The 18765-nt window shown below is 48.9% G+C and overlaps 1 protein-coding gene across 1 annotated transcript in view; it reads left to right on the forward strand.

Annotated features, from left to right (window-relative positions):
- Positions 1-250: 250 nt before the first annotated feature.
- Positions 251-18765, forward strand: part of LOC144889535 (E3 ubiquitin-protein ligase TRIM7-like) — a 49439-nt gene continuing 30924 nt past the window's right edge. The window contains exons 1-2 of the mRNA XM_078770174.1: positions 251-379; positions 7994-8443. Coding sequence (XP_078626300.1) covers positions 8033-8443 — 411 coding nt within the window. The 5' untranslated portion in view covers positions 251-379; positions 7994-8032. The remainder of the gene's footprint in view (positions 380-7993; positions 8444-18765) is intronic.

The raw sequence follows: 18765 nt of genomic DNA on the forward strand, positions 1-18765 counted from the left end.
CACGCTCACCCTTCGACCTCTCCAGTCGCCCTCTCCTTCCATTGCCCTCCCTCCGACGCCCTTCTCCTGTGCTGCCGCCTCTCTTCATATTCCCATCAGGAAAGGACTCATGGTTACCGGGCAACGCCGGGAACTTTCCCTAGTAAATAAGGCAACTTCATTAACGGCACAAATGAAAATAACCACATGAGAATGGGGAAAAGCCATTTTTTTAAAAGGAATAAAAAGTATTTACACGCCAACTGCGCATGCGCTAAGGTCACTGACATAGTGACATCGCAAGGTTTTCCCCGGCACGTGTGTGCACGTGACGCCTTCCTTCCTGCGCTAATTCCTCCATACCTTCTTTGACCTCACTTCAAACAACATGCCTTTTACGGTACGTTGTTATGGGACCTTTTACACCATGCTTATAACGCAATGTTTCCTCAAAAGTTGTACAGCAAAGCAACTTGCTTTCTCCTGTCCGGCGTGCACACTGTCCTTTGTACTATCTCCTCCGACATGCGTCCACACCCGCTGTACTCCATGTGCTACCACATGCGCCCACACCCGCTATACTCCATGTGCTCCCACATGCGTCGACACCCGCTGTACTCCATGTGCTCCCACATGCGTCCACACCCGCTATACTCCATGTTCTCCCACATGCGTCCACACCCGCTATACTCCATGTGCTCCCACATGCGTCCACACCCGCTATACTCCATGTGCTCCCACAAGCGTCGACACCCACTATACTCCATGTGCTCCCACATGCGTCGACACCCACTATACTCAATGTGCTCCCACATGCGTCGACACCCGCTGTACTCCATGTGCTCCCACATGCGTCGACACCCGCTATACTCCATGTGCTCCCACATGCGTCCACACCCGCTGTACTCCATGTGCTCCCACATGCGTCGACACCCGCTATACAGTATACTCCATGTGCTCCCACATGCGTCCACACCCGCTGTACTCCATGTGCTCCCACATGCGTCGACACCCGCTATACTCCATGTGCTCCCACATGCGTCCACACCCGCTGTACTCCATGTGCTCCCACATGCGTCCACACCCGCTATACTCCATGTGCTCCGACATGCGTCCACACCCGCTATACTCCATGTGCTCCGACATGCGTCCACACCCGCTATACTCCATGTGCTCCCACATGCGTCCACACCCGCTATACTCCATGTGCTCCCACATGCGTCCACACCCGCTGTACTCAATGTGCTCCCACATGCGTCGACACCCGCTATACTCCATGTGCTCCCACATGCGTCCACACCCGCTATACTCCATGTGCTCCCACGTGCGTCGACACCGTGCTGTCTGACAACAGTGTCATATGTGTTCCGAGGTGCGTGGCCCATGCTGCGTGCTGTGCGTTGCCTCTTTCGTGGTGTTTCCATGTTGTTGACAGCCCGTTTAACAACTACATTGAACATGTCGCTTTTACGTTTCGTTATCAGAAGGAAGAAATAAAAATTTCCCCCAATCCAATCCTAAAACTGAAAAAGGAACAAAGTCCTTGCCTCTCTCAATGATCGGTACAAGCGCATTCAAAAATGGTACAACAAGCAAAGATCGGTACAACAAGATCGGTACAAGCCACTCCACCAGACTAAGTAAAACATCAGCAAATGCAACACCAATTTCATTTATCCCACCTTTGGTGTTATCGGTGTGTAATGAATTATTCATGCAAAGGAGAGGGTATTGCATTTGAGTGTTTGTTACTTGGATTTTTTTCCCTTTTTTTTTGCAAGTATCTGGATCACTCCGGTGTGTGTGTGTGTGTGTGTGTGTATGTGTGTGTGTGTGTGTGTGTGTGTGTGTGTGTGTGTGTGTGTGTGTGTGGGGGGGGGGGGGGTGTGTGGGGGTGTGTGTGTGTGGGGGGGGGGGGTGCGTGAGGGGGGGTGGGGGTGTGTGTGTGTGGGTGTGGGTGTGGGGGGGTGTGTGTGTGTGTGGGGGGGTGTCTGTGTGTGTGTGTGTGGGGGGGGGGTGTGCGTGAGGGGGGGTGGGGGTGTGTGTGTGTGTGGGGGGGGGGGGCATGTGGGGGTATGTCTGCACGGGCTGTAACCTTTGTACCATTTCAGCTTTTGTCATGGAAATTTTCAACAAAGTTTTATTATAAGAATACGGAGAAGACAAATTAATAATTTGGTCAAAAGGTCAATGGTCAAGGTTGTATAAAATCGTCAATTCTCATCCGATTGGTTTGAGATTTGACCAGGTTTTACATATTGGGTCATTGAAGCCTATTCCTCTTGAGGTCAAAAGGTCAAGGTCGCCTAAATCGTCAATCTTTTGTATTTTTACCTCTGCCACCCAAGGTGGATGGAGGTTATGTTTTTACCCCTGTCTGTTTCCGGTTCCTCGGGCGCCGACTTCCGGTTCCTCGGGCGAGTGAGGCGTGCTTCGAGCTCTCCACGGCATCGAAGTTTGAGTGTTTTCCCATTCTTGTCTTTGTCAAATTTCCACTGGTTATTTTGCTGTGTACGTGTTATTGTGTGTTTCTAGTTGGTGTTGGTTTGTGGTTCGTGCAAACTTGTGTGTAATTAATCGTTTTCTGAGTCGTACCTCGTGCGCGGCCTGGTGACTTGGGGCTTCCCTCCCCCCGTCGGTGTTTTGTCGGTTTGGGTTATTTCCTTCGCTGTATTGCTTGTTTCTTTTATTTTGTTTTCTCCCCCTCACCTCACCTCCTGAGACAAAGAATTCTATATTGATTCTTTTTCTCCTCCCGGACACGTGCTTGTTCGCTCTCCTCCTCGTCTCGGCTTGTGCCCCGCCCCCTGTATCTCGTTTTCTTCCGCCTCTGCTCCTTCTTTCTCAAATCCACGTTCTCGCTTGGAGACTTTTCCCGGATTGTTTTTTCGTCGTTCTGTTTGGATATTGTTGGAATATGTTTAAACCGCAGCCGTGATGCTGACGCCCCCCCCCCCCCAGAATTTACATGTTTTAAACGTTTCCCAGTGTGTACCCTGGTCAGAATAGGTACACCGTATCCCTGCGTGTCGTAAGAGACGACTAAGAGGGTTGGCGTCAGGAAGGGCATCCGGCCATAAAAACATTGCCTCAAAAAGAGAACCATGACAATCACAAGTACATATGGGCAGGGTGCAGCCCGAAGTGGAGATCGGTTTCTGAGGTTTGGGACATGGAATGTGGGGACAATGACAGGGAGATCAGGAGAAGTGGTGGAAGTATTGGTCAGAAGAAGAGTGGACATATGTTGTGTGCAAGAGACGAGATGGAAGGGAAGTGGTGTAAGAATGGTGAAGGGTAGGCAGGGACAGAAATACAAGTTTGTGTGGCAAGGGTGCCTGGAGGGTGTGAATGGTGTTGGTGTCCTGTTTTCTGAGGAGTTTGTAGACAGTGTGGTGAGTGTGACTAGAGTGAGTGATAGGTTGATGATGGTGAAAATGATGATTGGAAAGCTCTTGGTGAACGTCATCTCGGGATATGCTCCGCAGGTTGGTCGAAGCGATGAAGAGAAGGACAAGTTCTGGTGTGCGATAGAGAAGCTGATGGAAAACGTGAAAGATGAGGAAGTTGTTGTGGTGGGAGGAGACCTAAATGGACATGTGGGAAGGAGTATGGATGGTTTTGACGGAGTTCATGGGGGTTACGGATATGGTGTGAGAAATGGAGAAGGTGAAAGGATTTTGGAGTTTGCTGATGGAGCTGATTTGTTGATTTGTAATACTCAGTTCCAGAAAGAGGACAATAAGCTTGTTACATACACGTCAGGTGGGTCGACGCCAACCGTTGACTACCTGATGGTGCGTCGGCGAGATAGGGGGCACCTCTGGGACACAAAGGTGATCCCGGGGGAGGAGGCTGTTTCACAGCACCACTTGGTTGTCTGCGACATAAGGGTGAAAGGTGCGAGGAGAGCTCGACGGGTGAAGTACCAACCGAGAATGAAGGTGTGGAGGTTGAAAGAGGTGACAGTAAGGGAGGCATTAAAAGAGAGGCTGAGTAGGGTAGAGGATGATGTGGTTGAGCTTGAAAGTGGTTGGATGTCAATGAAAGCTAGTCTGTTGGGAGCCGTTGGTGAGGTATGTGGATGGACAAAAGGACCACCGAGGCACTCGGAAACATGGTGGTGGGATGTTGAGGTTGGAAAGAGGATTGACGAGAAGAGGAAGAAGTTCAAAGAGTGGCAGAAGACGAAGGGTACGGGAGCAGAAACAGCAGAGCATGAAAGTTATAAGGCAGCCAGGAAGGCTGCAAAGAAAGAGGTAGCAAAGGCGCAGGAGGCATGTAGGAAAATGTTCGGAGAACGCTTGGATTCGGAAGAGGGTCAGAAAGTAGTATTCAGGATTGCAAAGCACATAGCGAAAGAGAGTTGTGATGTGATGGGGGTGAGTTGCTTGAAGGATGAAGTGGGACAAATCGTTGTCGACCCAGATGGAATTAAAGGAAGATGGAAAAGATATATGGAAATGCTGTTGAATACAGAGAATGAATGGGATGGCAACATAGAGAGTAACCCAGTTTTAGGACCGGCAGAGAAGATAACTGAGAAGGAAGTTGAGGAAGCGATAAAAGCAATGAAGAGTGGAAAAGCGGGAGGGCCGACGGGAGTTGTGGGAGATATGTTGAAGGCAGCAGGAAGTTGGGGTGTGAAGAGAATGACAGAGATCTGTAATCTGGTGGTGAAAGAAGGCCGCATTCCAGTGGATTGGGAACTGAGTACCCTCGTCCCTCTATACAAGGGGAAAGGTGACCCTATGGAGTGTGGCTCGTACCGAGCGATAAAGTTATTGGAGCATGGAATGAAGGTATTGGAAAGGGTGTTGGAGAGGAGGATAAGGAAGAAAGTGAAGATCGACGAAATGCAGTTTGGATTTATGCCAGGAAGAGGAACGACAGATGCGCTTTTCATTGTGAGGCAGTTGCAGGAGAAGTACATGGATAAGAGGAAGAAGTTGTTTTTTGGGGTTTGTTGATCTGGAGAAAGCATTCGATAGGGTTCCACGCAAAGTATTGACATGGGCATTGAGGAAGTTAGGAGTGGAGGAATGGTTGATCAGAGTAGTGATGGCAATGTACAAAAGAGCACGCACAGCTGTAAGGACGAAGGACGGGAACAGTGGTGAGTTTGAGGTGAAGGTGGGAGTGCATCAGGGGTCGGTACTAAGTCCACTACTATTTGTAGCTGTGATGGAGGTGCTGGCTCAGACCGTAAAGGAGGGTTTACCGTGGGAGTTGTTGTATGCAGATGATCTGGTGTTGATTGCGGAAAGTATGGATGGACTGAAGGAAAAGATGAACAAGTGGAAGGAATGTATGGAGACAAAAGGTCTGAAGGTGAATATCGGAAAGACAAAGGTGATGGCAAGTGGTAAAGTATGTGGTGAGGTGGAAAGAACTGGGAAGTGGCCGTGTGCTGTGTGCAGGAAGGGTGTCGGAGTGAACTCCATTCAATGTACAATGTGTGCTGAGTGGGTTCATCAAAAATGTAGTGGTCTGAGAGGGTCATTAACCAGTGTGGCAGCTACATTCAAATGTAAGGTGTGCACAGAGGGAGCTGCAGATGGAGGAAATGTTGAGTTGGATCTTGGAGACGGCGTGAAGCTGGAAGGTGTGAAAACATTTTGCTACCTCGGAGACATGCTGAATGGAGAAGGTGGATCAGACTCGGCAACGGTTGCTCGAGTGAGATGTGCATGGAAGAAGTTTCGGGAACTGAGTGGCGTGCTGATGAGGAGGAGAGTGTCGCTGAAGCTGAAGGGAAAGGTGTATGCTGCATGTGTGAGAAGTGTTATGATTTATGGGAGCGAGACATGGGTAATGAACGTAGAGCAGCAACGAAGGCTGGAAAGGGTGGAAATGCGAATGGTTCGATGGATGTGCGGAGTATCGTTGAGAGAGAGGAAGACAAATGATGAATTGCGAAAGATGATGGGAATATTGCCTGTGATTGATGCTGTGAAGAGGAACAGGTTGAGATGGTTTGGTCATGTATTGAGGAAGGATGAAAGTGACTGGTTGAGAAGAGTGATGGAAGTTAATGTAGAAGGAAGTAGAAGACGGGGAAGACCGAGAAAGACTTGGCTAAAGATGGTGGAAGAAGAAATGCGGGCAAGGGGGTTAACAAGGAGAGATGCAGAAAATAGGGCAAAATGGAGAAGATTGTCATGGGGACCGCAAGGCTAACCCCCCGCTCTAGCAGGGAACATGGCCTTAAAATGCATGTTGTGTTTGTTTGTCTGTGATCAGGACATCTCAAAAACTTGTGGATGGATTCGGACGTAATTTGGTGGAGAGGTTGTGTATGTGACACGGAGGTTCTGATTATATTTTGGTGAAAGTTCGAATCTAAGAATACCATCACACCATGGCATGAGGGACCCCCTCCTTCCCGGATAGAGCCGGAATTATAGGTCAAGCATAACTAGTCGTGTTTTCAACATGAGTCAAAATTTGAAGTTGATACCTCTTTTCCACCTGGTTACGATCGGAGTGATTGGCTTATTATTGGCTTATTACTGACACACTCAAACACACATACTCCAAATTGAGGGTCTTGTATTGATGCCAGGACCAGGACCAGTCAGACCCTCTTTTTTCAGAGCATGAAGGTCAAAGTGGAAAAGCATCAGGCCATGCAGAGAGGAAGAATGAAGGACGGGTCATGGAGCATTGCCACTCAGATACTTCAGATCATCTTGTTAAATAGAAAGATAAACTAAGAGATCGAAGTATAGCTCTGCTGATTTCATGCTTGCCATTGTTCTGTCTGTTTTGTCATCGATCCCAATCGAAGTTCGATTTCAAGAAAATTGCTCTTCTGGTGCGGCCATGACATGGGAGGGATGGGGGAGGGGCGGGGTGGGAGGGGTGGATTTGGGGCTGGGGGTTGGGGTGGGACGGGTGGATTGGGTAGGGGTGGATTGGGGGGTGGGGAGGGGTGGATTGGGGGATGGGGCGGGTGGGTTGCGGGGGTGGGCGGGGTGGATTGGGGGGGGGGTTGGGAGGGGTGGATTGGGGGGGGGGGGTTGGGAGGGGGGGTTGGAGGGGTGGATTGGGGGTTGGGGAGGGCGGGTGGGTTGCGGGGGTGGGAGGTGTGGATTGGGGGGGAGGGGTGGATTGGGGGGGGGGGTTGGGCATGGTGGGAGGGGTGGATTGGTTGTGTGTGGGGGGGGGGGGTGTGGATTGGGGGGTGGGGAGTTGCCTCGGCCTGTCATCATTCTGAGGTCTGCAAAATGAGTACCAGCTTACTGGAATCCATGCAATTCATCAGGGGCACAGCCACGCTCCCAGCAATGATGCAATCAGCATCCTCAGGCGGCTCGCGAAATCTATATTTTTAAAGGAGCCGTCTTGTTTGTTTGTTTTTCATGTTATAACTTGAGAACAAATTAATGGATTTCAAGAAATCCAACTACGTGGGAATCGAGTAACTCCCAGGTAACTCCCGGGAAAAAACTTTTTCTTTTAAGGGGGCATGGACACGCGGGTCAAAACTGCAAATGCCAACACGTGACGTTGGTTATACCTGCACGGAGGGCAGGATCTCCCAGAAATCCTTTGTTTGTTTGTTTTTCTTCCCCCATAGATTAGCCATTGCAGCAAAGATTGGTGTTTCCATCAGAGAAGCGACGGGTCTTATATTCTTGGAATAATAATAATAATAACTCAGGAAAATACACTTTATTTTACGTTCTTAATACAGGAAAATAATACTTTCTTTTGAATCCAAACAGCACAAAAACAATGCACAAACATGTTAATTAATGGTACAGTGTGGACAATTTTATAGTTGAATCCCAAACCATATTTTCCCCCATTACCTCCTAAATTTGCGGTTCACGGGGATTTTCACCACCTCGTGAACGACAAGGCATTCCTGTATAGACTTCAACACTGAGTGGGGTATCGTGTTCTATGAACTCTCTTGTTTCTAAGGTAGTTGTGCTCCATAGTAATTTACCTGATGTTTTCTTACCTTTAAAGTTTTGTTTTTATAACTACCCCTCTCGATCTACAGGTTTCAACTCTGCTGCACTTCCTTCTCTGATACAAGAAAATGGCTTTTTCTTCGATGACTGGAGTTTGTGCAGATGAACTTCAATGCATTGTGTGCCTTGAACTGTACGAGGAGCCAATTACTCTGCCATGTGGCCACTCATTTTGTAAAGCCTGCATCAAGCAACACTGGGAAAGCAGGGAAGAGGCCACAGTCTGTGATTGTCCGAACTGTCGTAAAGTATTTCCGATAAAACCAGAATGTCAAAAGAATGTGGCCCTTGCCAAATTGGTAGAGAAGACGAAATTGGTGCCAGGAGTAAACGTGGAGGAGCGAAGATGCACCGAGCATGGCAAGCCAATACAACTCTATTGCAAGGATGATGAAAGCTTGATGTGTGTGATGTGCCTGGTTGGACAACATACGAACCATGAAGTTGTTCCTGTGGAGCTTGTTCATGATGAATTCAAGGCAAGTAAATAAATGAAAATGTTTTTTATTTCATGTAAATTATATTTATTTGAATTTATCTCCAAGAATATAAAATCCGTTCTCAAAGAAAGTTGAAAGAACAAAGAGCCAAAAGATGTAAGATAATGATAAATTGCAAGTTCTGTAATCATGAAAATTTCTCATAACTCAGAACATTCCTCACAAGTGGAGGTTATTTTATAGAAAGACTACGTTCTGATGATACTTTCCCCGACACTGCTGTAGATCAATTGGTTGTAGAATGAGCGAAATATCAAAACAAGTCTTTTAAATTGAACAACTGACAGAAAAGGTGGTTATTGATTTTACAGGTAAAAAGGTAGGCTTGAGAGCTCACCAAATTAACAATTTTGTGCTGAGTTTGTTTATAGCCCTGGGCCTAAGGATATAGACCCAAATCTCTGAAAAAGCTTGGAGATGAAATGTCAAGCGATGCTCAAGAATAATGTGTGTGAACAGCATTTTGAGATGTTGAATCATGGGAAGTGTGTGTTAATAAAAGATACAGGTTTAGACCACTTTAGCATCCCAGGTATATTCATGAAAACCACACAAAACAACCTGTTATTGTTAAACTTCATATGGCACCACCTTTAGAGGCCATTTTTCCCCGCAGAGCAGGGCTTGGCCTTTTTCGGGCACCGTGGTCCCCATTAATACATATATAACCACCTTTAGAGGCCATTTTTCCCCGCAAGCGGGGGTTGGCCTTTTTCGGGAACCGTGGTTGTTGTTGTTTTTCGGTCCCCTTTTTGAAGCAATGTTTTACGGTCGGATGCCCTTCCTGACGCCAACCCTTTTTGCCGCCTTTAACGACAAACAGGGAATTACCAGTGAACTGGTACTCAATTAGCCGACCTCGGAAGGATGACATGTTGAGTCAACCCCCCTGGCGTTAATTCAGCGATGATCGGGATTCGAACCCAGGATCCGAGGATCCTAAGCCGGCACCCTAGCCGCTAGCCCAACACCAGGCTGTTGTTAAACTTCATATAAAAGGATAAAAAATACTTCCAGTTACAGCAATTACCAAGAGGTAATGTACAGGCCTGGTATTATCCATCACTGGTGCTTGTTTTCTTGTGCTTTTACTTCCTTGCATCACAATGTCCACATTTATACTGAGTCTTGGCCAATGGTCGTCTTCTCATGGTTTCAAAGATCTTCAATAATATTTGATGACACGACAATCAGACTTTAACAAATTACTCGACTGCTCGAAAGGATGAAGCAACAAATTATTTTGAGGTTTTTTTTAATGATCTCATTTTAATATTCTGTTCAAAGAGGACCAGCATATTAATCATGGAAACTCCTTTAACAAACTATGATGTTACTGGAAACCAAAGTTGAATTGTTCTCCACAAACAAAATGGCTGTTTGAAATGTGCACTGATATTGACAAGGCCACCAGTCTACAAATGAGCACAGACAGGTTTTTACATTGACAGAAAGGGCCTTAATAATCCAACATTGCAGTTGGAAATCAAAACCTTCCTTTTCTCTCATGGCCTGATCTCAAACCATCAGTTTGGTTTCTAACCCCATTCAACCTCCCTGGCCCTCCATCTCCTGCTCTTCCAACAATGGATTGAGGCTCTGAATTTTAGAAAAGAGATCAATTATGTATCTCCTGGATATGGCTCAAGCATTTATCCAAATCTGGTATTGTGTCTACCGCTCCTCCACTTTCATAGTCATGCCTGAGTCTCAATGGGATCCACTCCCAGTTGAAAATCTAAGGCCCCAAACCAGTCTCAGGTTCAAATTTTGCTTATAACTCCACCCTTTCTGCAGCACCACTCATCCTCCAGACAGGCAGGCATCAGCTTCTTCCCTCTCTGAACATGTGTGAAAAAAGAAGAAGCTGGAGCAGCACTTGGAATTGTAAACCCTGGCGAATGTCATTGTCTCACTTTGTCTCTTTAAAACGACCAACTGGAAAAACCTCCAATCTACTCAATTTAAGCAACACTTGCAATTCAGGTCTTCAAACGTGTTAACATCTCCATTATCCACAATCCCTCCTGGACCAACTAAATATCTGAGTTGGCTTGGAAAGCCATTGCCTCATTGCCTCATTGCCTCAATTTTAAAAATTATAATTTTTAACAACCCACAAGGCTTACAGCTGCAGCTCAATGGAGTACAGTAATACCCCGGCCTACGTCATTAATTGGTTCCATAAGCCGTGACGTAACTCGGTTTTTGACGAAAACCGGGCGTAATGTCTTAAAAATGTCTTAAAATGAAGACAAACACCGTAATTCGTAAAACTAGAGTAAATAACTGGAGGAGGCTGCGGCTTCGCCCTGAATCTTTGCCGCTCCCCGTCGGGAGTCCCTCCGTTGTTTTCTATCGGTCGGGTCTTCTCCTCGAATGGGGTGACCGGCACGGACGTGCCGACCGTGAGCTGGCTTGTGTGCCGAGTGGCTCCGTGGCCCGCTTCACCACGGCGTGCTTTACCCAACGTGTCCGAGCAGTTTCACCGGTGGTCGTGTCGTGTCGTCTGTGACTAACGAACGAGCTCAGGGTTCCGTGAACCCGGCCGCCCCAGGGATCGACGCTCGCCTCCGAGTCTCAGGCGTGCCCCGTCTTTCCTCGAGCGGCCGAAGTTGCTTGCTTCTTTATTTTTGGACGATGCAATATACGCAGAAACGACAACGTTTCATTGCAAATCCGTGCACATGCACACGTCGATCGGTTCTTTACAAGGATATGCATCAACAACAACTTGCTACTCACTGCACCACAGATGTCAATTTCCAAACAATTTACCTACTCCCTCTACCTAACTTTAAACTACCAACCCCGGGTATTCGTGAAGGGGTCCATCCTCCCCCATCCACTCCTTCGCACCATGCACTCCACACCACTCAATCCACACGACTCACTCCACACACCATTTATTCCCACACACCAAGTATTCTCTCCATTTATCCACTTGCACCCCATGCAAGTCAATCACTCAACACCATTACACATGTCCTCATTACACCACTCATACACTTTCTCCGGTCAACCCAGACCATTACCTCATTTCACCAAGTTAAACGATAACCAGATTCTCACACACACAACCATTCTCGACCAATGCCTCATTTCACCAAGTTCATTCCTAAGATCCTCATTCAATTCCTCATTTGCGCCTAAAGCTCCTCCTCATACTCACACATGATACACCAAGATACACCAAGAGCGGCTTCAGCTTGAAGTCGACGGTGCAATTACCCCCAAGCATTAGCGTTAGCTGCTCCTTCACGACTTTGTAGCCTGGCATGGTCTTCTCCTCCTTCGAGATAAAGGAGATGATGATGTAGGAGTGACGTAAAGTCGCACATAATGACGTTCGCTGAACTGAAATTTACTCTAGAAGAGTGGCGTAAAGTCGGATTTGACGTAGGTCGAAATGGCAGTCGGTCGAAATGGCATAAAACGGGGTATGACTGTATTGCTTTCCTTCTGGGCTCATGTTCCTATTTCACATCTTTTCAACTTGAATCCATGGATATTGAGGCCTTCAAAAGCATTGGAATATCTTTCAGCAATGTGGCATCCCTGGGCCTGTTACTCCTGCATCGCTGACAGCTTGGTTGGTTCTCTATCTTCTCCTGTGTCCTTGGTAGCCTTTCACCCTCTCCCCTTTTAATGTTCTGTCTCCTCACCCTTCAACCCCCCATAGGGTTCTGCCACGAACTCACTTCTTGCAAAACTCCCAAAATCCATACTCACTGCTCAAATCCATCAAGGAATGACTTAACACGATAGAGGATGCCCGATCTGTGGTTGCTTTTGCAAACCAACTGTGTAACATGTTCAACCGAAGAGATGTCAGAAGTTAGACACTGAATCTCTTGTACACTCAGTGGTTGAACATGGAAATATGGGGGTTTATGTAATGTTCCCTCTGGTGTGAGACTGAGAGATTTGCCAGGTATGCAAGGTGTGATCCATTTTGTTTGTCCAACAATTCCAGATCGTGAGACAGTGTTGCAGCTGCTGTATCTGCCTGTCTGCAGGATACAGTACTGTACTTTATAATGTGGAGTCATTTGTGCAAGTGCTGGAAGCAAAGAAGCCAGGTATGATGGCTTTCTTGTATGCAGCAGTTAGTGAGCTTGACAAGTGAAACAGGATGCTACTTAGTATTGATTATCTAAAATATGTCCAAGCCATGTTATATCGACATGTATCTTGACGTTTTGTTTCAGATTCAAGCCTTCTTACCATTTCTAATTGTGAAGCAAAATCATTTGCAAAGTTGAATGACACAGAATCCAAAATGATGATCTTTGATTAGGTTCTTTGAAAAGACGAAAGACTTTCCATCTATATCGATAATGGTTGACATGATTTTGCTCGCAATGGAAGTACGCTTACCAAAACTACACACACGGTTTTGATGAAACATGTCCACAACCTTCATCACTCATGATGTACCAATGTTTGTTCATGGCATAAAAAACTCAAGGTCTAAGGTGGTCTGTGGGGCCCCACCCAAAATTGGTATTTGCTCTCTTTTCTGAAACTACACATACGATATTGATGAAACTTGGCCATAAACTTCATATCTGATGCCTAATGAAGGTGTATTGACCGAATCAAAATCTGAGCATATTGTTACAGACGCGGCTTAGGTGTTATTTACCGAGCGGTTTGGTATGACCACGTCTGCACAAGTTACCCGATTATACCCGAACGTTGACTAATCGCGCTACGCTAGGTCAATGAAGGAAAAGACACACGGCTGGATTACAATGACACGACACCAAGGGTTACGGTTCTCAAGACCTCCGGAGGAGATTATATTAGGGCGGAAGGTCAGATTACAACTACAAGAGGGACATCATAGAAAGACAGGCACTTAGACACACTTATATTAACCCCAACAGACGACAGATAAACGGGACAAGGCTGACTCACACGGGGATTGATGGCGAGGAAAGGCGGGTAGCGATGGCTCCAGGTGCACCTGGGCTCAGGGCAGAATCGACCCGGTTCGGTCCGGTCCAAAAATGCGGGGAGGTATCGTCGCGCTGGGGGTGGCGGTGGCTTCCTCTGCTCTCCGTAGTTCAGGCGCATCTAACCTCACATCCGGTAAGTCGCCGCGTATATCCGGCGGGGAGTGACACGCCCTCGGCTCGTTAGCTCCGCCCCAGCTGGAATCGGCTCGTTGCTTCTCATTGGGTGCGTGGGGGGGTTACCAGGCTCCGCCCTTGGCGAGGAGCTGACAGCCAGCCCCTTCGTGGTAACCCCGTCGGAGCGCATGGTCATGGCGGCTAACCGAGCCGGTGTGAGGACGCACACTCCCCGCGCCGTCGCCGCGCCGCCTCCCTCTGCTGTTGTAGTTGTTGTTGTTGGAGCTTCTTCATGGGGAAGAGATGCGGAGAGGTATGGGGAGGTCCTAAACTCACTACTGGTGCCATATAATCACATTCTGGTGCAACAAAGAGTCAGAATTAATGGAAACGAGTCCTTAACTGACATAGACTAAGAATAACTAGCAAGATGTCCTATAGTTGTCTACGTGAGATGCGGTGAACCTGGGTGCGACATTTAATGGGGGAATTAGGGGAAGGTCGGCTCTACTGATTGTTGTTTACAGACAATGGGACTAGGGAATGGGGGATTGGGGATAGTTGGGGAGTATTGGGGAAATAGGGGAATATTTACAAGCGGATATGGAGGCCAAATTCCATATTCGCAACATTGCACCCTTCTCTACCCTCGGGGCGTCCCGACCCGATAAATTTTTACCTATTTTAGTGTGGCACTCAGATGTAGTTCCCTCTACTATTAACTCTACCCTGAGTGCGACAGTTTTACAGATATTCACAAATGAGTAAATATGTCCCCCTGCGACGTTGCACCCTTCTCCTCACAGAAACACACCCACAGGATAACCGAATCCGGAAAGAATTCGCAACTAAACATACAGCCGGTAGGGAGCATTATTTACAAGACTACGCTGATATTTACACTACGATCCAGGACCTGTTTTTGGAGGAACACATGCAGATGTTATGCATAGAGAGAGCACGCATGCCAGCATCGATACACCAACCCACGAGTGCTCTGTGGCCTACGGCCTTTAATAATGTGCAGAGCACCCCTTCCCAGCACCAAAAGCACCACCCCATCACACAGTCAGCACCATCCGGTGCACCAATAAAGTGTCTATAATCACCGGTGGTGTCGCAGCCGGCCGATGTTCTGCCGCTGGTCTTGCCTTCGTGTGGTGCACTTGGCCTTCTTGCCTCTTTCAAAAAAATAAAGAAAGGCGCCAACCGCGTCCATTTCTCTATTGTGGCCATCAGGGGGCCAACTGTTAGTGGTTCACCTTGTATGGCATAGGTGCCACGTTGACCCATAGGTGCCACGTTGACCCATGACTCCCACCATCCATGGGTGGTGCTTGGCCGCAAGAACTGCGGTCCATGGTGGGTGGCCACAAACATTGCGGTCCATATGGTGTATCGATCCCAGCAGCAAGCAGCGAAAGTGCAGGCCCACAACTGCGGAGCCAGCACCTCTCTCTCCTCTCTCTCTGCCCCAAAGCCAGATCCTCGGAGGTGGGAGACAAAAGAAGCAGACAAGTGAGTAAGGTGGTAAGGGCGCAAAAATGCACGCAATGTAAAATGATGCACACTGGGGGCACATGGGAACCAGGTGAGACAGGTACGTTCCTACCGTACGCCCCCCCCCCCACCAGGTAACCTACATGGCCCCTCCCTTACCCCTTACTGTATCCACAAAACACAACACTACCCATAAACATCTACTTTACAAATCAACAAACATCCCTACTGTCTTCCCCGTTCCTCCCATAAACCAAATTCGTCTTCTCTCCCTCCTAACCAATCAAATTTGCCATTTTCAACTTTCATCAAAATTTGCCATCTCCAACTCGACATCATAATTTGCCATCACCAATTCATCATCAGTCCCTCCTAAGGAGGGAGAGATGGAATCACCCCAATGTCTCATCCACGTCGTGATGCGTCTCACCAATCCACACAGCAACTCTCAGTTCCTGCACACAGAACAAAGAAAACACAGGTGTGGAGTCATCATCATCACCACAGGTAAGTGGCTGCGTATGGTGCGACAGGTTCATCAATCCTAACTATTTCCTAAATGACTTTAACAACTTTACACTACCCGGGGTCTTTCTCCGGCCAAACCATTGGCCCTCTTACACTATGGGTTCTAAAAACCAATTCCCATTGCCCAAACTGTGGTGCTTCTCAATTTGGGGTCTCACTCCCCCGATTCATCTCCCGGTGCCCTCGCACAATTTCTGGGCTGCGACGTGTAGCTCTCCCAGCAGGTCTACCCACCTGCACACCTCCACCACTGTAGTTGCCACCCGAGCTTACCTAGCTCCTCAACCTAACCTAACTAACTGGGGACAGCCCCTCTCCTGGCTCTGTCACCCCATGGTGCCCTCTGGCACTGGGCTACCCGGGTCCGTCCTCCGGATCCTCGGGCCCCATCCACAACAACTACTACCGGCTCCCAGAGCCCACCTGCGGCCTCACCTGGCCGACATCCTCACAGTGGTGGAGTGCCCAAACCAACTACACACACTAACAGGCTACATGCCCAGCCATTTCCACGACACTAATGCACCCATCCACAGACCATTCTTTCACCCGCACCACAGATGCCAATATCCAACCACAATTTACCTGTACCCTCTACCTAACATTTACACTACCCGCCCCGGGTATCCGTGATAGGGGTCCACTCTTCCCCAATCCACACCTTTGCACCATGCACACCACTCCGTACCACTTACTCCATGTATTCCACACACCTGCACCTGCACACCTGTGCTCTCATACTTGGTGCCGCCTGCACCCTTCTCTCCCCGAGCGCATTCGCGCTGATCCACAACACTCACTACTCATACACTGCTCCACACTGCTCCACTTCTCACACAGCATCATCTCATCTAACTCCTCCCCTCTGAAACTTGCGCTTCCCAGTCGCCCCTTTAAACTATTGCGCTCCCACGTCATTATCATCCACACTAATCTACCTGCGTCCCCACTACAGGTATCAGTCACTAACTAACCTTAACGTTACCTAATGTCATCTCTCTAGATCCCTATCAATATCCTAACCCACCCGGGCTAGTTTTCACTGCCATCACCCCATAAGCTATAGCGCATTTGCCCCATACTTGGGAAGGGTGGCAGGGATGCCACTCTTACCCACCGGGCACATCGCTCCTCAATCCCCCAGTCCTCTGGCACTCATAAGCCCCCCTTATTCAGAGGTACTGGGTCCCGCCTCGGCATCTAAAGCCGAGGCAATCCACGGGGGCGCCTGCTCGCCGGTGTAAGGTCTTATCCGGTCGGCGTGGACGATCCGAGGGAGGGCTCGTGGCCCCATTTTGATCTTAATGACCACGTCACAGATTTGCGACAGGACGACTCCTGGGCCTTGCCAGGGGGAGGTGAGTTTTGGGCACCTTCCCTTCCGCCTCCGGGGATTAAAGAACCAAATCTTCATCCCCGGAGCGTATTGACTCCCCTGGCTCCGGTCGTCGTACCTGCGCTTCATCTTTTCCCCCGCCAGATGGAGTTGGCGGCGGGCGAAGGCATGGACTAGCTCCAGGCCTTCCTCTAGGTGACGTGCGTACCCCTCCCTCGGCGGGTTAACCACTGTGTCTGGCACGGGACCGCATAGCAAGTCGGCGGGAGCCCGTAACTCCCGCCCATACATAAGCAACGCTGGACTGCATGCGGTGGCCCCGTGCTGGCTGGTTCGGTAGGCCATAAGCAAATAAGGGAGATGTTCGTCCCAGTCATCCTGACGGGTGGCGGTGAACAGTGCCAGTTGTTGGATTAGAGTTCGGTTAAATCTTTCCACCATCCCGTCAGATTGAGGTCTTAAAGGCGTTGTTCTGGTTTTCCGAATTGACAGGAGACTGCACACATCTTTTAGCAATTTGCTCTCAAAATTTCGTCCCTGGTCGGTGTGCAACTCCTGTGGAATCCCATGCCGGCACACAAATCCTTCCACGAAGGCCTGCGCTACCACCCCTGCTTCTTGGTTGGGGAGGGCGTAGGCCTCCGGCCACTTGGTGAAATAGTCCATTACAACGAGGATATACTTATTACCTTGGCGGGTGCGGGGCAGCGGTCCTAGAATATCCATAGCCACCCGCTCAAGGGGGGCCCCCACCTGATGTAATTGAAGGGGGGCCCTCATCCTCCGTGCTGGTCCTTTTTTGGCAGAACAGGCGTCGCATCTCCGACACCAGTCCTGTATGTCGCGCCCCATATTCACCCAATAGAACCTCCGGCGGACCCGAGATATTGTCTTTGTCCTGCCCAAATGGCCGCCGGAGCGGGTACCATGCACCTGTTGCAATATGACGTTCTTGAATTTGTCAGGGACTATCACCAGCCAGGAAGTTCTATCAGAGGGAACCTCCACCCACTTGCGATACAAGATGTTATCCTTCAATTCCAGGGTCTGCCACTGAGCCCAATATGCCTTTGTTTGTGCCCCGAGGGGGGTGACCTCTTCCCCCTTTGGTCTTTGCCCCAATTTGACCCAATTGAACACTGGCCCCAGGACAGGATCCTCCTGCTGGGCCGTGCTCCATGCCAAAGTTCCGAATTCCTCGTCCGCGGTTAGTGGCAAAATTGGCCCTCTCACCCGGGTTGCCCGGACAACGAGGGTCGGGTCCGAATCGCCCAATTGTTCCCTCTCCTCGTGTCTCGCACAAAATTTGCAGTTTTCCCCCAGACAAGGACGCCGAGAGAGTGCGTCCGCATTACCATGGGCCTTCCCGGCCCTATGGGCCACATCAAAATCGTACTGCTGCAACTTTTCCAACCACCTTGCAATTTGGCCCTCCGGTTCCTTGAACCGAAGGAGCCATTGCAAGGAGGAATGGTCAGTTCTAACCAAAAATTTCCGCCCGTACAAGTACGGGTGGAAATGGTTCATGGCAGCCAGCATAGCCAATAACTCTTTGCGAGTGACGCAATAATTTCTCTCGGGCCTACTTAAGGCCCGACTATAATAACCAATCACTCTCTCAACGCCCTCCTGTGTCTGAGACAAAACTGCGCCCAATCCTTCCTGGCTCGCATCCGTGTCCAGGGTAAATGCCCCGTCGCTAGTGGGGTAAGCTAGAAGGGGTGCGGATGTTAGACACCCCTTCAATTTTTGGAAGGCCTCGTGGCACTCCCGTGTCCAATTAAATCGCGTCCCCTTCTCCGTAAGCCGGTGGAGGGGACGGGCCAACTCCGCAAATTTCGCCACAAAGCGCCGGTAGT

The sequence above is a fragment of the Myxine glutinosa genome, chromosome 1 (assembly GCF_964187855.1).
Source record: "Myxine glutinosa chromosome 1, kmMyxGlut1.1, whole genome shotgun sequence".
In the NCBI taxonomy this organism is placed as follows: Eukaryota; Metazoa; Chordata; class Myxini; order Myxiniformes; family Myxinidae; genus Myxine; species Myxine glutinosa.